The sequence below is a fragment of the Notolepis coatsorum genome, assembly GCF_963971535.1.
Source record: "Notolepis coatsorum genome assembly, chromosome: 5".
Taxonomy (NCBI): Eukaryota; Metazoa; Chordata; class Actinopteri; order Aulopiformes; family Paralepididae; genus Notolepis; species Notolepis coatsorum.
Genome location: NC_140169.1, coordinates 158,575,236 through 158,596,952, shown reverse-complemented (window position 1 = coordinate 158,596,952; position 21,717 = coordinate 158,575,236). Strand labels below are relative to the sequence as shown.

At 45.5% G+C, this 21,717-nt stretch overlaps 1 protein-coding gene across 1 annotated transcript in view; it reads right to left on the bottom strand.

The window, feature by feature from the left end:
- ppp1r9ala (protein phosphatase 1 regulatory subunit 9A-like A) overlaps window positions 1–21,717 on the bottom strand; it is a 278,166-nt gene that overhangs the window by 31,771 nt on the left and 224,678 nt on the right. Inside the window, exons 14-16 of the mRNA XM_084314522.1 lie at window positions 14,730–14,787; window positions 14,556–14,624; window positions 10,962–11,163 (exon numbers count right to left, since the gene is read on the bottom strand). Of these exons, the coding sequence (XP_084170648.1) occupies window positions 10,962–11,163; window positions 14,556–14,624; window positions 14,730–14,787 (329 nt within the window). The remainder of the gene's footprint in view (window positions 1–10,961; window positions 11,164–14,555; window positions 14,625–14,729; window positions 14,788–21,717) is intronic.

The following is a 21,717-nucleotide window of genomic DNA, read 5'->3' as shown; positions in this document are numbered from 1 at the left end:
GGTTCTGATCAACTAAAATTATTTGTTAAAATAACATAAGCTAACATATATTTTTACATCTATGCAAATGCATATGCAATATGTATAACTTGAATAAGTAATAAATACAGAAACAACATGTTTAACAATATGTAAATGAGTAGCTACATTTATTTTACATTACATTAACATTTATACGGTCTTTGGCCCTTTGAGGGCAACCATAATGCTGATGTGGCCCTCTGTGAAAATGAGTTTGACACCCCTGTGTTAGAGGGTGGGAAAGCCGGTGAGTGGGGATTGGACGTTGTGGACAGCGACTCCTACTGGTCGGTTTGGTGGCGCCGGTGCGGCGGAAGCAGGAAGTAGCAGGGGCAGCGTGAGCCTCCCACACGTTATTCCTCACCACTGAGAGCTCGAGCTGCTGCGGTGAAAAGATGAGACAGGCTGCCTCCTCGTGTACCGGAGGGGACACGTGATGCAAGGCTTCTGTCGTCACTACAGCCGACCAGTGGGAGGCATAGTCTAGCAACGTTCAAGACAGGGGAGGGAAGAATTGGATAATACGAAATTGGGATGGGAGAAAAATAGAAAACATGGGGAGAAAAAGTGGATAAAAAAAAAAGAATACTACCGACATTCGTTCGTCACATTGGCATCTAAATCAACATTAGAATTAAACATTTAAAAATAATATATATATATTTTTTAGGGCTGTCAAAATTGATTAACTTGAGATTCATTTCAATTATTTAAAGCATTAAAATAAATTAATCTAGATTAACACTTTGGCGACCAAAGTCCCGCAGCGATTTATAGTCCAGAGGACCGAGCGTTGTCAACAAACCGATGTACTTTCTAACAGCTATATATATACTTTATAGTATTGCTATCTGTCCATTCTCATTGTCACTTGAGTGCATAAACCGTGCCTTCATAATGGCTTAAAGAAAATAAAAATCCATCAGTTGGTTGTCATTTTATAGCGCCGTGAATATAAGGTTTATCGCAGTTTTCACCTCATCTTTTTTCTGGGGAGCTAGATAATAGGCTAAAGGCTAGTCACGTTATATCAAACGCCATTTCTGCTGTATATATACGAATGAAATAAAACAAACTGCGTAGCATCCGGACTATTACAGAGCATCTATGGATGAAATGGGGGCGGCGGGGGACGCCGATTACTATTATTGATTAGCAATACAGTGTGCGTTCAAGTAGCCATTTTCACTGATCGATCACGTTGCGTTTTAAAACAATGTCCAATCCAGCTGTAATTTGGGGGAATAGTATCCTACTGTCAGCCCATGTGATCGCCGGCAGCATTTCGTCATTAGTCATCAAAATCTGGTAGATCGATATGTCCATTGGCTGATCATAAATCCCATTATTCCAGGCTGAAATCTGCGTTTTTTTCAATCGCCCTCAATGATACTGCAGTGGAGCGATGGCGCCCCTAAGCGGATCTGGCCGGTATTGCATGTTTCGAAAATCAAATATGCGGGTAGGTCCTGCAAGTCGATCGGGGACGTTAATAGCATTATTAATATGGAATAAAACAATAACAACTCGCCACGAGTTAACTCGTGGCTCTGGTCCACAACGCATGGCACCGTAACACGTATAACTCGTGGCTGGTCCTTAAAGTGTTAATCTATGGAGTGAAAAATCTTCAATCTTAGCACCGCGGATATAAGAAAGAGGTCTAGCTGAGTCAATGTTGATGGTTTTGTTGAACATTTGTATTTCACAGGAGAGAAACTGTATTCAAAGAAAGCAATTAAAATAGTTTTTGAATCTAAATACACTTTTTGTTTTGATTTTACATTAATTCCATGATTTTACTCAAGTAAATATCTGTGACAAGCTTCGGTCTTAAGTAGAAAAATACTATTTTTAATCTAGATTAATTACAGAAAATTGTGAGATTCATTTGTAAATTTCTTTTATCTATCGACAGCACAATTTTTTTTATATATATATATATTTTTTATGTGTCTATTCATTCTGTTTAAACCAATGGGGGTTTTCTTCACAGTTGCAGATAAAGATTAGGCTACACTAATATGATAGTATTAAAAACTGATGAGTTATTCATTAAAGAAAGTTGATTTAATAAAAAGAAGAAAAGAAAAATGTAATCAGATTAATCACTTTATTCAAATTGAGGATTTTGAGGATATTTATTAAAAAAATTTAAACAATTAAAAAATAAAACTTTAATATTTTTATTTTTGAATTTTCTTAATTTATTTTTTAATTAAAAACGAAGGTTCGAACGTCCGTTCGAAAAACCCTCACGAAGTTCGAATCCCAAAAACAGGCTTCGGGGAAACAGCCCTAGACACAACATATCACTCAGAATAAGTTCTGTTAGCAAGTCTCTCCACGTCGGATCAGCTAATGTCTGGAGCCAGTGACTCAGTCCTGTGCGCCTCCCTGAACCAACCACAGTCTGCAGGACGAGATTTTTTTTTTTGTATCTCTCTTTCTCCGATTTTTTTCTCCGTTTTCTCCCCGTCCCAATTTAGTCATTGTGCCAATCCCCCCCCCTCCCCTACCTGGTTGTTGTGCGCATGTTCCTCCTACTGGTCGGTACAAGGGAACCCTGAAGTATCCGCACACTTCCTCCGACACGTGCGGCGACAGCCAGTGGCTCTCTTCTCACCTGGCAGCGAGGGCTCTCATTGGTGAAGTGTAACGCGTGGGAGGTCACGCTGCCTTCCTCAAGTCCTGCCTCCGCTGAGCAGGCGCCCAGACCTGACCTGTAGGTGTCGCTGTCCACAACGCCAGTTTCCCACCCACGGCTTCCCTCCCCCTAACCCAGCCAAACGAGTTAGTATAGCGATCAGCCCAAGCCAAGGCAATGCTGACTCCGGGAGTCGAGACCGCAGCCTCTTGCATTGGTGACGAGCGCAATCTCCGCTACGCCACCTGACCGCCCCTGCAGGACGAGACATTTAACCAGATGCATCCGATGTGTCACTAGTTGCAGAATCACTGAAAAAGCCCCAGAATCCTCGTCAACCTGCTTCCTGATCGGAAAACGTATGAAGCGGAGCTACTTTTTAACAGTATTCATAGCTGGGTGGAGCTCATTTAGGGACAACTGGTCTCTCGCAGGCTTTGGTGCTTCCTGGAAAACTGGAAATTAGCCATCTGTTACAGACTGGTTTCATCACATCTCATTAAGACCAAAATATCCTCGGACTATGGATTTGTGAATCAGCGTCTCGCAGCTGGCCAGCTCACCAGGCATGAGAGCGGGATGACTAAAAGGTCAAAGTAGGGGAAACAGGACAGCCGCGCTTTGGTTCCACTCAGAGGAATGGTTGCTAAACAGGCTTCAGTCACTGTTTTACGGGCAGCCGCTTCTGTTAGGTTCTTCAGTCTCCTTGTGTTTACGATGAGGTCCCTGAGTTTGCTCTGAACAGGGTAAATCTGCATTTCATTATGATTCCTAGCTCATGGAATGAACTCCAACAGCCCTTAAAAGGAACACGCCAACATGTTTGGGAAATTAGCTTACCGTCTTCTCCAGAGAGAGACGAAGAAGATAGATACCAGTTTCCTCTCTGTGCGAAAGCTATCTGGCTGCATGTTAGCCTAGCTTAGCACAATGAATGGAAGCGGACAGTGCCGGTTAGCCTTCGGGAGAGGTGTTAGGTGGACCATGCCTAGGCTAACCGGCACGGTCCGCTTCCATTCATTGTGCTAAGCTAGGCTAACATGCAGCCAGATAGCTTTCTACTGAACCCACAGAGGAAACTGGTATCCATCTTCTTGTCTCTCTTTGGAGAAGACGGTAAGCTAATTTCCCAGAAATCCCCTCTGTTGCAGAGTTTAAAACCTTGATCTCCAACCTTTGTCAATCGAGTTGTACGTGTTTTAATTGATTTGTTATCCTTGCTTTTTGTCTCATCTTATTTGTTTTATATGCTCTTGTTTTTCTTATTTCTCCATGTACACTCAACGTGACTGTAAATGAGGGAAACCTCAGTTGCCTTTCGAATTTAAATAAAGGTTTGAAATTAGACTATAATAAATAATAATAAAGAAATAATAATAATAAATCATAATAATAAAAACTTGAGATAATAATGTGAATGATACCCGTGATCACTGTGTTCTCACCAGTTCATGTTCAGTGTCAGATGTTTTTGCAGATGGAAGCCGCCAGATTAATTTACATAGCATGCGTTACATAACCCACTCCCCCAAACTAGAATTTGCAAAAACGCTCCCCTTTTACGGTCGTACAGCACGCCGCTTTGCATAAACTGCCAGTCGCCACATTACTTTCCAAACAGGAAAATAAGAGTGTGTTTCTCGTCAAGTGCGATGTCTTCTGCATGCCATGTCCACTTTACAATCATGCAGGACTGATTGAAACACTATTGAGCAACGATAGTCGCAGACTATGCAGTATGTTGTGATGAGAGAGAGGAGGCTGTGATGAGAGAGAGGAGGCTGTGATGAGAGAGAGGAGGCTGTGATGAGAGCCTCGAGGAGGCTGTGATGAGAGAGAGGAGGCTGTGATGAGAGAGGAGGAGGCTGTGATGAGAGAGAGGAGGCTGTGATGAGAGAGATGAGGCTGTGATGAGAGAGAGGAGGCTGTGATGAGAGAGAGGAGGCTGTGATGAGAGAGGAGGAGGCTGTGATGAGAGAGAGGAGGCTGTGATGAGAGAGATGAGGCTGTGATGAGAGAGGGGAGGCTGTGATGAGAGAGGAGGCTGTGATGAGAGAGGAGGAGGTTGTGATGAGAGAGAGTAGGCTGTGATGAGAGAGAGGAGGCTGTGATATTTATGGCTGAATGACTTTAAGTGTGAAAATAATTAATGGGGACGAGATATGGAATGAGGCAAAATTATGTCAAGTAAATAATGCGAGCTGGTTTGTGCAATTTCTTCAGTTATGAGCCATTAAATATACTATAGACTTAGTATAGTATAGACTTGCTTATTGGTTTTCTTATTGCTTCCCACACCCCCCAAAAAGTGATTAATTAATTAATTAATTAATCATTAAAAAAAAATTGCGGGTCCAAAATGAGTTGTTGTATCCTCTCTACTTCCCACCTCCCCATGTGGAATGCATCCGATTGGATAAATGACACGCTGGTGCTCTAGTGCGACATCTAGTGGCTGAATGTTATCTATAGCATCTTTAACATCCGAGATGTCTCGATTGTTTTTTCTTTGTTCTTCAAACGCATGCGTCTCCTATGAGTATGCCGTTTTTGCTTTCAGAGTTTTGCTTTCAGAAAAGCAGCTGCAGTGAACAGCTATTGGCCCTGGGGTCAGATTCAGTCTGTACCAAACAAACTCAAATAAAAACATTTTAATCAATGACGTGATGTTCTTATATTTGCTCTTAAGCTCGTTTTTTGATCAAATCTGTTTGTGCAGTTGGTTCCGTCACTGACTCAATGTAACAATGTTTATTTTTAGATCAAATATGTTTGTGCAGTTGATTCTGTCACTGACTCAATGTATCAACATTGATTTTTATCCTCTTGTAATAAACATCATGACCAGTTTTGGGAATGAGTGGGCAGTCTAATCATATTTTGTCTTTCTTGGGACAGCAGGAAGGCTGAGAGGAAGACAGAGTAGGGGAGACACAGGAGAGACGGTTCTTTATTGAGACAGTAGGAAGGCTGAGAGGGAGACAGAGTAGGGGAGACACAGGAGAGAAGGTTCTTTATTGAGACAGTAGGACGTGCTGAGAGGGAGACAGAGTAGGGGAGACACAGGCGAGAAGGTTCTTTATTGAGACAGTAGGAAGGCTGAGAGGGAGACAGAGTAGGGGAGACACAGGAGAGAAGGTTCTTTATTGAGACAGTATGACGTGCTGAGAGGGAGACACAGGAGAGAAGGTTCTTTATCGAGACAGTAGGGAGGCTGAGAGGGAGACAGAGTAGAGGAGACAAAGGAGAGAAGGCTCTTTATTGAGACAGCAGGAAGGCTGAGAGGGAGACACAGGAGAGAAGGTTCTTTATTGAGACAGTAGGAAGGCTGAGAGGGAGACACAGGAGAGACGGTTCTTTATTGAGACAGCAGGAAGGCTGAGAGGGAGACAGAGTAGGGGAGACACAGGAGAGAAGGTTCTTTATTGAGACAGTAGGAAGGCTGAGAGAGAGACACAGGAGAGAAGGCTCTTTATTGAGACAGTAGGAAGGCTGAAAGGGAGACAGAGTAGGGGAGACACAGGAGAGAAGGTTCTTTACTGAGACAGTAGAAAGGCTGAGAGGGAGACAGAGTAGGGGAGACACAGGAGAGAAGGCTCTGGAGGGATTGATGAGTACATGTAGTCCTAGAGGAGGGGGTCTTAACAGGGGGTTTCCTGGTCCCAGAGGAGGGGGTCTTAACAGGGGCTTTCCTGGTCCTAGAAGAGGGGATCTTAACGGGGGCTTTCCTGGACGTACCTCATTATTCATATCTCCCCTTCTGTTCCGTCGTCTCTATTTCAATCTAGCTAGCATGCCTCCAGAGAGCCACAGATCTGGGTTTAGATTCAGGGTTAATATCTATAGACGGTTAACCGTCTGTAGTGTGATAGTAAAGGGTTAACCTTCTGTAGTGTGGTAGTGAAAGGGTTAACCCTTTGTCACATGGCAGTGAAATGGTTAACCTTCTGTGTTGTCACAATGAAAGGGGTAACCGTTTGGTAGTGTGGCAGTGAAAGGGTTAAACCAGGGTACAAGAGACACTGCAGCGCCCCACGCTGGACTACCGCGGCCACTGCACGTGGTTAAAAGACAGTGGCAGAGTTGTGTACTGATTATATAGCATTATAGTTTTTTTTACTTACATTGAGCAATCTTTTTGCCAGAGGCGACCCGGAAATTGGCGGAAATCTTCTTAATATTAACCACTATGACATCTCACCTCTTTTTTTTTGTATTATCTTTTCCCCCCTCCTTTTTTCCGTTTTTCTCCCATCCCAATGCTAGTCGTTATGCCAATTCCCAATCCCCTTCCTGGTCGTTGCGCACTCTACCCCCTACCGTCGGTCCGGGAGGGCGGAGGCAATATCACATGCTTCCTCCGACACATGTGTAGCCAGCCCACCGCTTCTTTTCACCTGGCAGCGCGGACTCTCACTGGGAGAGTGTAACGTGTGGAAGGAACACACTACCTCCTCTAGATCTTTCCCTCGCTGTGCAGGCGCCCCGACCAAACTGTAGGAGTCGCTGTTTACAACGACCAGGACCCACCCACTGGCTTTCCCACCCGCTGACACTGTAAATTGTGTCAGTATGGACGGTCGACCAACCCGGAAGCACCACAGCTGGATTCGATCCCACTGTCTCTGCGGTGGTAGACAGACGCTTAGTCCGCTGCGCTACCCGGCCGCCGACATCTCACCTCTTTAAATGCAACGTGTCAAGAGTGCTTTTGCATTACCAAAGACATACAGCCCCCAACATAGGTCTCATGCTGTTGACTAAATGATTATGTCTGTTCAAATTTAGCATGTATTTAATGAAAAACAAACAAAACAACTATTTGATTGTAAAAGATTCCATCCAAACGAAGGGACTGGAGTGGGAATATAAAAGAAGGACGTACTAATTTTGACAGATCAAGTCACTGAAGAGTGAAGACCTTGTTTTCAGCGCTGGCTTCTTTATTCTTCACTGCGCACATTCGACAGGGCGGCGAGAGCTCAGGGCACTGCGCGCCAGAGGATGCAAAACAGTGCAGCGTTTATGATCAAAAGAGCGCAGCGCGCGTCCAACAGGTTTTCAATAGCGGCGTAGAAACGACAGCAGCCGCTACCAGCGTCTCAGAGCGCTCCCCCCACAGGACCAGCACCACCAGGGGGACATGTCTCAGAGCGCTCCCCCCACAGGACCAGCAGCAGCCAGGGGGACATGTCTCAGAGCGCTCCCCCCACAGGACAACCAGCAGCAGCCAGGGGGACATGTCTCAGAGCGCTCCCCTCACAGGACCAGCAGCAGCCAGGGGGACATGTCTCAGAGCGCTCCCCCCACAGGACCAGCACCACCAGGGGGACATGTCTCAGAGCGCTCCCCCCACAGGACCAGCACCACCAGGGGGACATGTCTCAGAGCGCTCCCCCCATAGGACCAGCACCACCAGGGGGACATGTCTCAGAGCGCTCCCCCCACAGGACCAGAAGCAGCCAGGGGGACATGTCTCAGAGCGCTCCCCCCACAGGACCAGCACCACCAGGGGGACATGTCTCAGAGCGCTCCCCCCACAGGACCAGCAGCAGCCAGGGGGACATGTCTCAGAGCGCTCCCCCCACAGGACCAGCACCACCAGGGGGACATGTCTCAGAGCGCTCCCCCCACAGGACCAGCAGCAGCCAGGGGGACATGTCTCAGAGCGCTCCCCCCACAGGACCAGCAGCAGCCAGGGGGACATGTCTCAGAGCGCTCCCCCCACAGGACCAGCACCACCAGGGGGACATGTCTCAGAGCGCTCCCCCCACAGGACCACCAGCAGCCAGGGGGACATGTCTCAGAGCGCTCCCCCCACAGGACCAGCACCACCAGGGGGACATGTCTCAGAGCGCTCCCCCCACAGGACCAGCACCACCAGGGGGACATGTCTCAGAGCGCTCCCCCCACAGGACCAGCAGCAGCCAGGGGGACATGTCTCAGAGCGCTCCCCCCACAGGACCAGCACCACCAGGGGGACATGTCTCAGAGCGCTCCCCCCACAGGACCAGCACCACCAGGGGGACATGTCTCAGAACGCTCCCCCCACAGGACCACCACCACCAGGGGGACATGTCTCAGAGCGCTCCCCCCACAGGACCAGCACCACCAGGGGGACATGTCTCAGAGCGCTCCCCCCACAGGACTCAGAGCGCTCCCCCCACAGGACCAGCACCACCAGGGGGACATGTCTCAGAGCGCTCCCCCCACAGGACCAGCAGCAGCCAGGGGGACATGTCTCAGAGCGCTCCCCCCACAGGACCAGCAGCAGCCAGGGGGACATGTCTCAGAGCGCTCCCCCCACAGGACCACCAGCAGCCAGGGGGACATATCTCAGAGCGCTCCCCCCACAGGACCAGCACCACCAGGGGGACATGTCTCCGCTACTCTACACTCACAGCACACACATCCACACTCACTTTAAATAAACACTCACCGTAACACCCGCTTTACTCCCTTTAACACACTTTATATTTATCAGTAAAGAGATTTGCACTACAATTCATACCTCATTGCACCTCTCAAGTTTGTACCTCATCTCATTTCTGCATCATTGTACCTCACTGTTACTCTTTTTACTCTGTATTGTATATTGTATATATATATATGTATATTTATTGACTGAACACTTTACGTTACGTACTTTTGACTTTTTCTATTTTATACTTTCTGTAACTGAGGGGTACAATTCCCTGACTGTATTACTAGATATGATACTTACTACCACTACCTTTGTACTTAATATTCGGCCACCCAGTACACGGCATAAATATATTATGATGAACACTGTCACGTAGATGAAACGGATCCAACACAAATGTACGAATTAGAAATAGGTCTTTATTTCTACACAGCGATGGTGTGTAGAGCAAGCACTTAATCAAATCAATCACATTTATGAATGGAAATTAGTATGCACTTTTATGGCAAGAGTATTCGTCGGTATATCAATAGAGAATGTCCAATCTCTGAAGGCGCAGGTGGTACATATACGACCTGGAATAGTTTAAGGAATAACAGCAATGATACTTTAATGATTATATACTGGATACGCTAGGGGGGGTTAATCCGGTCGCTTGTAAGCCGACAGGAGTAGGAGGGGGGGGGGGGTAGAATCCGGCTGCCTCATCCGGCCAAGGGTATCCCAGGTGAACCCACTGTAGTGCCGTTCAATGCGCCGGCGATCCTTGGACCACAGATGAAAGCAGGTGGACTCTTTGTGGGCCGGCGTCATCCGGTCCACGGAGGAGAGACGTGAAGCGACCTCGTCTTGCAGAGCGTCTCCTCACCTTGCGTCCTCTCCAGGGGGGGGGGGTTCCAACACACGGCAGTGTCGGGGGTCTTTATCCATGGAATAATCAAAGTATACAAAGCATAATCCGTGCCTGGGAAGGCGGGCTGTCGTCGGCAGAACAATCCGGTATACAGGTCCACTCGCTCGTCGGCTCTGGGGCTCCTCGGGTGCAGCTTCACGTGGGGTCAACCACCCTGGATAAGCAGCCAGTTCTCTGCCCGAAACGATGGGGTACTGACTACGGTAGTATTCTCACCGCACGAAGCACTATATATTAACAGACTATTATTAGCTTAATAGACTACGTCCAACTCGACGATAGTGCCAAATATGACTATTCAAATATTAATATACACGATGTCTCAATACCAATGGTAAGCCGAACTTGGCCTTACTCCCACACGTGGCGTCGCGGGGAGGCTTTACGTCTGTGACTCTATTGGAGGGTAAGAAACTGGACTGAAAAGGAAGTCCTACTTTAGTAGCGCAGTATATATACGCACTATGAACAAATAGTCCCATTAGTGGTGCGGTAGTCAGATTCCTACGCGGAACTAGGACTTGTTCGTACATGTGGAGCGGTACGTTTGAACTGGGTCTGAGGGGTATGGCAGCCTGGCACCAAGGTCTCGACCAATAGTAGAATGGAGACTATTATGGGATGTTCAGTAGGCTAGAATGGATATTCAATGCATATTGTACAAGGAATATACAAGGGATATCAGGGAATATTAGAGAATATACAAATACAATTAAATATATATATATAAATAAATATATATATTCGGTTTAATCTGGCCCTTCACAACACTTTCTATCTATTTTTTTTATCTAGCACACTTCCCAGGGGCTCATACAGAAAAAAGCATTTCACGATATAAAGTATTCTGTATTTTACTATGACAATTAATAAACAAACTCGGAACAAAACTTGAAGAACGTACAGCGTCACCACCACCACACACGGAACCACGAGCGGGGGGGGGGGTTCCTCACCTTGTTCTTGCGGTCCTGGCTCTGCTCGCTGCCGCCGGTCTCGGTGGCGGTGGCGTACGGCAGGCTGCAGCTGGAGGCCGACGGCTCCCGGTCGCGGTCCCGCTCCCCGAACCAGGAGAAGGGCATGCAGGACGGGGGGATGGAGCTCAGCGACTCCGCGGGAGACATGTCTCCAGACTCCTCCAGCAGCTCCGCTGACCCCCTGGTGGCGTGACAGAGAGAGAGGGAGAGGGAGAGAGGGAGGGACGGAGAGAGGGAGAGGGAGAGAGAGGAACGGAGAGAGAGAGAGGGAGGGAGGGGGAGAAAGAGAGAGAGAGGGACGGAGAGAGAGAGAGAGAGGGACGGAGAGAGAGAGAGGGAGAGGGAGGGGGAGAGAGAGGGACGGAGAGAGAGAGAGGGACGGAGAGAGAGAGGACATGACTCATCACCTTCAAAGCCCTCAACATCCTGCCCCCCCCCTCCTACCACCGCAGGCACCCCCGCGAGGCGAAGTCAGTCCCCGTTTGAAGATTTATTTTTGAAAGATTTCCAGTTCCAGTGTTCTATTGTCCATTTTGTATGTATAACCAGTTATTATATAATTAATTAGAATGTTAGAATTCATTTTAGAATGATGATCAGTGTTCCTGAAAAAGTATAGTAATTAGGGATGTCCGATATTGGCATTAAAATGTGATATCGGAAAATATCGTTATCGTTATTTTTTATTTCTATAACCTTTATTTACCCAGGCAAGCAAGTAAGAACAAATTCTGATTTTATTTATTGTCAAAAGTATGCACAATGTTGTGTTAATTCCACAACAAGAGATATGTAATGTTATTACATGGCGTTTTCACATTCGCCGAAATGCTTGCTTGTGATTGGTCAATAGCGCGCGTCAGAGGTCCGATATTACCCGATAACGGACCTCTGTGGAACAATAATGACCGCTGTGCGCAGCTGTTCGCAGCTGTTCGCAATCAAGCCCACTGACATCAGTGCAATCAGACACTGCCGGCTGCCGGGGAAGCTGCCGGCGATGACAGGCGAGGCGGCTCGGTATTTTAAACTCTGTGTCGGTCAATTATTTTGCGACAATGACTTCGTACATACATTATCCCTTACTTAATTACCTGAAATTATTCCGTTTTTTGGCGGGGGGAAACCCTGCATATATCGGTATTGGTTGATATCGGTATCGGAAATTAAGAGTTGGACAATATCGGTATATCGGTAAAAAAGCCAATATCGAGCATCCCTAATAGTAATATATGGTTTATTTGTATTGGGAAAGATACAGACACATTAGCTGGTTGAACAACATCTATATATGTGTGGTAATAATGCGGATATTGAGTGTATTTCTGTGAAAATGCGCGTGGCGGCCTCTGAATCTAACCGAAGCGAAAACGATCGCTTGCAGCCCGCGAGTCGCGCACGGCCGATGGGCACAGCTACATCCGTTAACATGGGAGCGAAAGTGAAGCGCTGGTCGCCCGCCTGCGCGGTTGGTGTGTCTGCGCTGTACCTCTCCGACCTCCTTCTCCACCACACGCCTACCCTCCGCCTCAGGTCTGCAGATGCTAACCTCCTCCAACCCATCAGGACTAAGCTCCGGACCTGGAACGCCCTGCCCAACCATATTCGTCGTGCAGACGACACCCTCTCATCATTTAAAAAAGCCCTCAAAACCCCACATTTTTACCCCTTGCCTTCAAGCCGTGACCTCCTTCCTCTCTCACCTTTTATTGTATTTTATTATTTTTTAAACAAACACATAAACAAACATGACAACACACGATAAGATATACAAGTATTAATTGTCAGAGCACATCCAATGAGATCACATTTTAGTTAATTGTCTTATATAAGATATACCCCTAATACCTGTTATCTAAAAAACCTACACACATATGCTCCAGCTCGAACCCCCCCCTCCCGGACCCCACCTTGAGAAGTACCTCCACTATCCCTCGCACCTAACCAGACACTACCATTATAAGCTAGCTTTTATTCTCTCCACCACTTCTAACCACATTGACATTTTGGATTCATTGAGACCCAGAATTCTTGCTGTAGATATTTCTTGATAAATCACATTGAGATATGTAAGAAACCAAACTTTGCGGCACATTTTTTCCGGTTGAAACCAGCGTGATGCGATCAGCTTTTTAGCTACTGTGATACCTGATAAAACCAATCTCTTTAGCTGTGGATTCACTGCAAACTCAAAAACATCATTCAATAGTAATACCGAGGGGTGTACAGGAATATTCCAAGATACGAGTTTTGATAATTGTTGGGTCACATCTTTCCAGAATGCCTTAACTGGTGGGCAGTCCCAATACATGTGCATAAATGTCCCTTCGTCCCCATTTGTACATTGGGAGCATTTGGAGTCTTGTTTAAGCCCCATTCGGCACAGTCTTATAGGAGTCAAGTATGTCCTGTGAATATAGTTAAGATTGATTTGTTGATGATCCGGGTTCCTTGATGTAAGTCGGACATTTGCCCAGGCTCCTTGCCAATCAAAGTCATTTTCCAGGTCTGGTATATCCCTCCTCCAGACAGAGTCTAGTTGGAGGGTTTCATACGAGGACGTTAGTAATTGATGATAAAATTCTGAAACAAAACCTCTCGATGTCTCTCTTTCGTAGAAGAATTTGTGGTATCTGTGGTGTTCAATTGGTCTGTCTAATGGAACACCGTGAGACTTCAAACATAGCTGTAACTGTTTGTAAAAAAGCCATGTGGACTTGGTGAGATTACATTTTTTGCGTATTTCTTTATCACTACAAAAACCCTGTTTGTTAAAAACATCCCCTAATGAGTGTATGCCTTGCTCTTCCCATATAGGGAATCTTATAGGTCGTTTTTCAATTAAGAGTGCATTGTTATTGAATAAGGGAGTATGATTGTGCCATTTATGTGGGTTAGGATTTTTTTTTTGTGATTCACGCCATATCCGGATCGCATGAGTAATTATGGGGCCAAATTTTCGTTCACAGTGCTTGATTGGTAGTTTAGTGTATGCTATGTCCTTCAGTCTATGTGGGGTTACTATGTTTTCTTCTAATCTCTCTCTCACCTTTTATATAATTTTTTTATTTGAATTTCTTCTACTAAAACTATAGTTTATTTTGCTCTGTAAAGTGTCTTTGAGCATTCGGGAAAAAAGCGCCACAGAAAATTGATGTATTCTAAAGGGCCTGGTGTAAAGTAGGGATGCTCGATATTGGCTTTTTTACCGATATACCGATATTGTCCAACTCTTAATTTCCGATACCGATATCAACCGATACCGATATATGCAGGGTTTCCCCCCTCAAAAAACGGATAATTTCAGGTAATTAACATTACATATCTCTTGTTGTGGAATTAACACAACATTATGCATACTTTTGACAATAAATGAAATCAGAATTTGTTCTTACTTGCTTGCCTGGGTAAATAAAAGTTATAGAAATGAAAAAATAAAAATAAAAAAGGGCTTTTTATTTTATTTTTTGAAAACCGATACCGATATTTTCCGATATCACATTTTAATCCCAATATCGGCTGATAATATCGGACATCCCTTGTGTAAAGACAACACTGCGACATGATGAGTACCTGCTGTCCAGCGACGCCCTCGTCTCCTTGTCGTGCTTCTTGCCCTTCCCACCGGACTTCCGAAGGCCCCTGTGTGTCGGTTCATGTTCGTCAGTCAGACAGGATTCAAACAGCGGCAGAACGGTGGTTAACCTGGACAAACGGTGATTGAAACTAAAAGGAGGGACTACTTACCCGAAGTCAGGGAACCGTCTCTTGGGCTTCCCCGCCGAGGAGCTCTCGTTCAGATCATCTGGAACGGAACGACAATAATCGCCGTCAATGACAATAGAAGAAATTCTGACTGATCAAACTGACTTTTGATGATCAGTTTTTTTTACACATCGGTATCATTCCAATGTCAAAATAGGGCAGAAAGAAAAAAAAGAAACATTTATATAAAAAAATAAAGATTTGTCTAACATGTTTTGGTCTTACATTTTTCAAAATATCAGTAATTTCGGAAAATTAATTACAAAAGAAAAAAAGGTCTTTATTTGATTATCATAAAAAAGTGTTTTCTATACAGAGATATCGACATCAGTAAATATCGGTATCGGCCAGAACAGCAATATTAATATCGGTTATCGGTATTGGCCACAATTTTCACATCAGTCATTACATCATTACATTACTAATCATTACATTACATTTATACAGCGCTTTTCTAGACACTCAAAGCGCTCCCCACAATGTAGGGTGGAAATTGCCTCCTTCACCACCACTGTGTAGCACCCAACCTTGGGCTACGCAGGCTCAATGGCTGCCATACACTGGCACCAGGTACACATCACACTACACACTGACTACCATACACTGGCACCAGGCACACATCACACTACACACTGACTACCATACACTGGCACCAGGCACACATCACACTACACACTGACTACAATACACTGGCACCAGGCACACAGCACACTACACAATGGCTACCATACACTGGCACCAGGCACACATCACACTACACAATGGCTGAACGGCTCAGGAGACAGGGATTGATATCAGCCAATTAAGGGGGAAGGGATGATCAGGAGGCCTTGATGTCAGAGACCTGATTGGTAATTTGGCCAGGAACGTCGGAGAACCCCCTACTGTTTGCGATAGGCGTCCTGGGTTCTGTCAGGACCTTGGTTTAGCATCTATCTAATCCAAAGGACGGCACTCGCAGCTGTACGGTGTCCCTAATATCACTGTAACAGCATTGTTACTGACTAGTCCAGAGGACAGAGTGCCCCCTGCTGGACAACAACAACACCACTTTCCAACAACGGCCTTGACCGGGTGTAAAGGCCAAATGAGTGTTTTTGTTATAGATTATTATTATTATTATTATTATTATTATTATTATTATTATTATTATTATTATTATTATTATTATTATTATTATTATTAGTAGTATTGGTATTATTATTATCATTATCATTATCATTATTATTATTATTATTATTATTATTATTATTATTATTATTATTATTATTATTATTATTATTATTGTTAGTATTATTATTATCATTATTATTAGTATTATTATTATCATTATTGTTATTATTTCCAATAGAAGGATATGATTTATGGGAATGTTATGATTATCTGTGTAACCAATTGAATGGACTCTGTTGTACTGTGGGTGGATCACCTGACAGGGATCACCTGTCAGGTGGATCAGCCACAGCGCGGCGGAGATCATAAATGGGTGATAGGAATCAGCTGAGGGGTGTAGCCACGGGGAAAGCATATAATCTTCTGACCGCTTTAAGACACTTCTGATCGCTTTAGAAACATTTTAGATAGTCTTTGAATCATTATAGGAAAATAGGATCGCTTTGATCACCTCTCCCATGTAACCCATACATATTCAAAATAAATCAGATATCACGTTGGTATCTGATAACGGAACTCAAGGTGTGGAGACTATTATTTGGATGGAGCGCGTACGGAATCACTCCCCGACTACCACTAGAAGCGGACCCAGGCAGAGGCCGCTACATTAAGTCAGAAAATTGCTGTTATTGAAGCCACCCAAGGAGAGGCACGCTTCAATAGAGTGACAAGAGGACTCGTCAGGTTGTTAAAGCCACCCAGGCTAGAGGCGCGCTTCAACAAATGACACCAGGAAGGAAGGAAGGAATCGATCAACCACAGCCAAGCCAGTGAATCATCCCGATTCCCGAGGAACGTTCGTGAGTAGAATTTATGAATGAAATACAGACTACTACGTACGTTGCGCGCGCACACGGCGCTGTGGAATATAAAATAATTATAAAGTTGTCTGAATTATTGAATTGGCGGATAAATATAAACAAGATGTCAGTTTCTGAAATGGATAACATGGATTTGACGGTCGTGGAAATTGAACTGAGACAATTAAGAGCATCACGTAAAGGGAGGCTTGCAGCATGCACCCGCAAACAAAATGAGATTAAACTGATGATGATATCAAAGGATGAAGAAGGAGTAAAAACATACATGGCATTGTTCAATAAGGCACTCAGTGATTTTAAGATCGCAAATGAGTCTGTACAGTTGTATTTACAGGATGATGATGGTGGAGATGATGAAACACAATGGTATAAACCAAAAATAGATGGATTCAATACATGGGTTAACGAGATTGAAGAATGGTTGATGGAGGAGTATAAGAAAAAGCAAACTCCAGCCCCAAGTCCAGTTGAGACTCAAGATAAGCTGGAAACGGACCTTCAGGCTACAGTAGGCCCAGAGGATAGCATTTCCAGGGCCCCATCAAAATCATCAAGATCAGGTGGAAGCCATTCATCCAGGTTATCTGCCTCCCGTCGAAGGGCTGAAACTGAGCGGGCCATCATTCAGGCACGCAGGGCCGCCTGGGAGAAATGCGAGGCCCTGTGCGAGATTTAACGCGAGCCCCCCCCCCCCCCCCCCCCCCCAAAAGGTTAAAAAAAAATATATATATATATTTTTTTTTTTTTTTTTTTTATATACAGTCAACATATTCTTAAATAATAGCGCTGCCCGAGGCGGGGCATGATACAGTCAACATATAGCAAAAGAGAGAGCGAGAGAGAGCTCCCGTTCTACAGTCAATATACAGTGTACAGAGAGAGAGAGAGAGAGACACATTGGAAAGAAATTGAAATGCTATTTGGCCCTAAACAGAGAGTACAGAGTGGCAGAATACCTGAGCACTGTGACTGAAGATCCTTGACTATGTACAGACTCAGCGAGCACAGCCTAGCCATCGAGAAAGGCCGCCATAGGCAGACTGTGTGTGTTAGAAAGAGAGAGAGAGAGAGAGAGAGAGCATGTGTGTTAGAGAGAGAGCATGTATGAGAGAGAGAGAGAGAGAGAGAGCACATGTGTGTGTGTGTTAGAGAGAGAGCATGTATGAGAGATCCAAAAGGACAAAGATCAACACTTAAATCCAAGAGAGAGAGAGAGAGAGAGAGAGAGAGACACATTGGAAAGAAATTGAAATGCTATTTGGCCCTAAACAGAGAGTACACAGTGGCAGAATACCTGAGCACTGTGACTGAAGATCCTTGACTATGTACAGACTCAGCGAGCACAGCCTAGCCATCGAGAAAGGCCGCCATAGGCAGACTGTGTGTGTTAGAAAGAGAGAGAGAGAGAGAGAGAGATAGCATGTGTGTTAGAGAGCATGTATGAGAGAGAGAGAGAGAGAGAGAGAGAGAGAGAGAGAGAGCATGTGTGTGTGTGTTAGAGAGAGAGCATGTATGAGAGATCCAAAAGGACAAAGATCAACACTTAAATCCAAAGAGAAGAGGGTCTATACCAGAGAAACCAAAGCAGCAAGGAGCCAATGGCCGACATCAGCTAAATAGGCTAGCCAGGTACTGTGACACCAGGCCACACACAGCTTTGGCCAACGGCCCAACGCTACCCAAGCTACACAAACGACCAAGACATTCACACACAGCACATGTCGTATCTCCAAATGTTGTGAAGTAGCATATGTTTTGCCTGGAAAAAAACATCGTTATTAACAAAACATTCGGGAGGGGAAGGAAGGAAGAGTGGGGTAATGTCATGACATTTTCATTAATCTTACCTGCACCAAGGAACGCAGGGCGAAAGGCCGCAACACAGGTCTCCACGTTGACGAAAGGCCTCTCGCTGTCGGGACAAAAATAAGCTGCTGCCAGAGCCTTGTCATGGTGCAGGCCCGACTACATCTTCTGTCAAAGATGATGTCGTAGTCAGAGTGCCAGAACCCCCTGCTATTCTCACGGCTAATGTCAATGGTCGTAGCACAAGCTAACAGCTAACTCAAGGCTAACTGATAGCATCAAACGAACGTTCCCAGCCGAGCGCAGCCGGCAGTTAACGTCGAAGCTAAACAGCTAACTGGCTAACAGTTAGCTCAACCAGGCTATCGCTAACCATTAGCTAACGCAGAAGCAAGCTATGCGGCTACATACAGTCAGGTGCTGACACCAGGCACACACCGTTAGCTACTAGTAGTACTACAATAGCTAGTCGGCCAGTTTAGCTCCAGAGAGAGAGAGAGAGAGAGAGAGAGCGATGTCCACGGCGGGAATAGAATAGAGTTAATAGAATAGGTTAAAAACTCACCAAACGTCCAAGAGGATGGAGACAACCGCGTGGAGTTGACGAAGTTCATCTGCCAAACGACCATCCTCTTCATCTTGGCTGCATGTCTCTAGGTTAGCTAACGCTAGATAGCCTTTAGCTAAGCTAGCTACTAGCCGACATCATCATGTCTATATCCCGACTGCATCATGACAAGGCTCCGGCCATTTGTCCCGCCTTTCGTCAACGTTCCTTGGTGACTGACTGACTGATAATGACGACCTTGGCTGGCATAACTAAGCATAATAGTCAAAAGCTGCACGCACGAAACGCAGCTGACTCTTCTTCTTCTTCTTCGTTTAAGTTTCCGGCGGCGTACTACACATGATGTAAGTAACCACTCCCTTCGTTGAAACCAATAGTATGTCTGCTGCAGAGCACCAGAGCTCCAATAGTGACCCAGGTGCAGACCCAGGAACAAGTCAGACACATTCTACAAACGTGTCTAATGTGAAATATATAAGCATATATATAAGCAAAACTAGATTTTAGGTATGTGATGAAAAAGGGCCTCGCGGGAAGGGGGGCCTCGCAAAAAAAAATTAAAAATAAAAAATAAAAAAAACAATAATTTTTTTTTTTTTTTTTTTTTTATTATTATTATTTTGCGAGGCCCCCCTTCCCGCGAGGCCGCACTGCTCGCACACCCCCTGAGGCGGCCCTGCAGGCACGTGCCACTGCACTTTCAGCCAGACAATCTCTAAGCCTAAAGGAAGCTGAATTAGAGGCTGAATTAAATCTAAACAAGGCTAAAGCCAAGCTAACAGAGGCTAAATTACAAGCTGAATTAAGTCTGCAGGAGGCTAAATTACAAGCTGAATTAAGTCTGCAGGAGGCTAAAGCCAGGGCTGAATTAAAGGCTGAGAAGGATAAACTTGACTTTGACACAGTCATGGCTGTATCAACGGCCAAACTCAAGATACTGGATGATTATGAAACATCATCGCAAACCAACTCAACTAGAACCATGAGGTATCCATCTCAAACTTACCAGCCACCCCCTCAAGAGGACGGATATGTGTACAAGATGCAACCTAGAGGGGATGGTATGAATGAATATGTTGACCGAGCATATGCTCTAGATACCTCAGAAGGACTACCGATATTGCAATCACCGGTAGAGTATGCATCCATAAATACTGTTCCAAAAACCCCTGTGCAAAGACAGCTCTTGGACCAGTATGCATGGGCGCACACACCACAACAGCAACAACAACAACAACCACAGCGGCAGCAGCAACAGCAACAACAACAACAGCAGCAGCAGCAGCAACAGCAGCAGCAGCAGAAACAGCAGCAACAGCAACAGCAACAGCAGCAACAACAACAGCAGCAACAGCAGCAGCAACAGCAGCAGCAGTAGCAACAGCAGCAGCAGCAGCAACAGCAGCAACAGCAGCAGCAACAGCAGCAGCAGCAACAGCAGCAGCAGCAGCAACAACCACAACAACAACAGCAACAACAGCAACAACCACAACAGCAACGACAACAGCAACAGCAACAGAGGCCTCCACAAGCAGTGAGACCCAAACAGCCATATATAAAGCCACAACCACCTGTACAGTATCGACCACCACCATATGTGCTACCTCAGCCACAACCTTGGCAACAACCACATGCACCATATCAGCATCAGGACCCTGTGCAGCTTCAGCTACAACCATCTGGAGCTACAGCAGGACAACAGGGTCAAACTCAAACAGACCAGGTTCTATCAAATGTCATGGCAAGACAGAATGACATTACAGATATACTTGTCACACAGCAGAATCTGGCGCTACTCCCAACCAGGGAGATTCCCATGTTTGACGGAGATCCTATGAACTTTAGATCATTCATGCGAGCCTTCGAGTACGGCATAGAAAATAGAACCACCAGTGATCAAGATAGACTCTACTTTTTGGAACAATACACCACAGATCAACCTAAAGATCTTGTGCGGAGCTGCCTACACATGCATCCACAGGATGGATATGTGGAAGCCAAAAGACTGCTCAAAGAGAATTTCGGTTATGAAATAAGAATAACAAATGCTTATATAAAGAAGGCCTTGGACTGGTCCAGCATCAAACCGGAGGATAGTCAAGGTTTGCGCGCCTACGCCCTCTACCTGAGAGGATGCAGTAATGCAATGCAGGAGCTTCACTATATGGATGAGCTGGACAATCCATCTAACCTACGACTGATCTTATCCAAGATACCCTTTAGGATCAGAGAAAGGTGGAGGTCAACGGCCTACGACATCCAGGAGCGCACTGGGCAAAGAGCCAAATTCAAGGATCTTGTGGCTTATCTGGAGAGACAAGCCAAAATCGCCTCCGACCCATTGTTCGGTAGTATTCAGGACTATGGTACTGACAGAGCTGCCCCAAGGTACCTCAAGACGGCAGCCTCTGGATGGCAAACACGAGCAGGAGCATCAGCCGCACCGGTTAAAGAGAGAAAGGAGAGAAGCAGCTTTGTGACACCGGCCACAAACATACCGTCAACCGTCAGTAATGTAGGATCCAAGGCAGATGGCTCTGTAGCTTTTAGAACTCCTTGCTTGTACTGTGCAGGCGATCATTCACTTGAAGCCTGCAGGAGG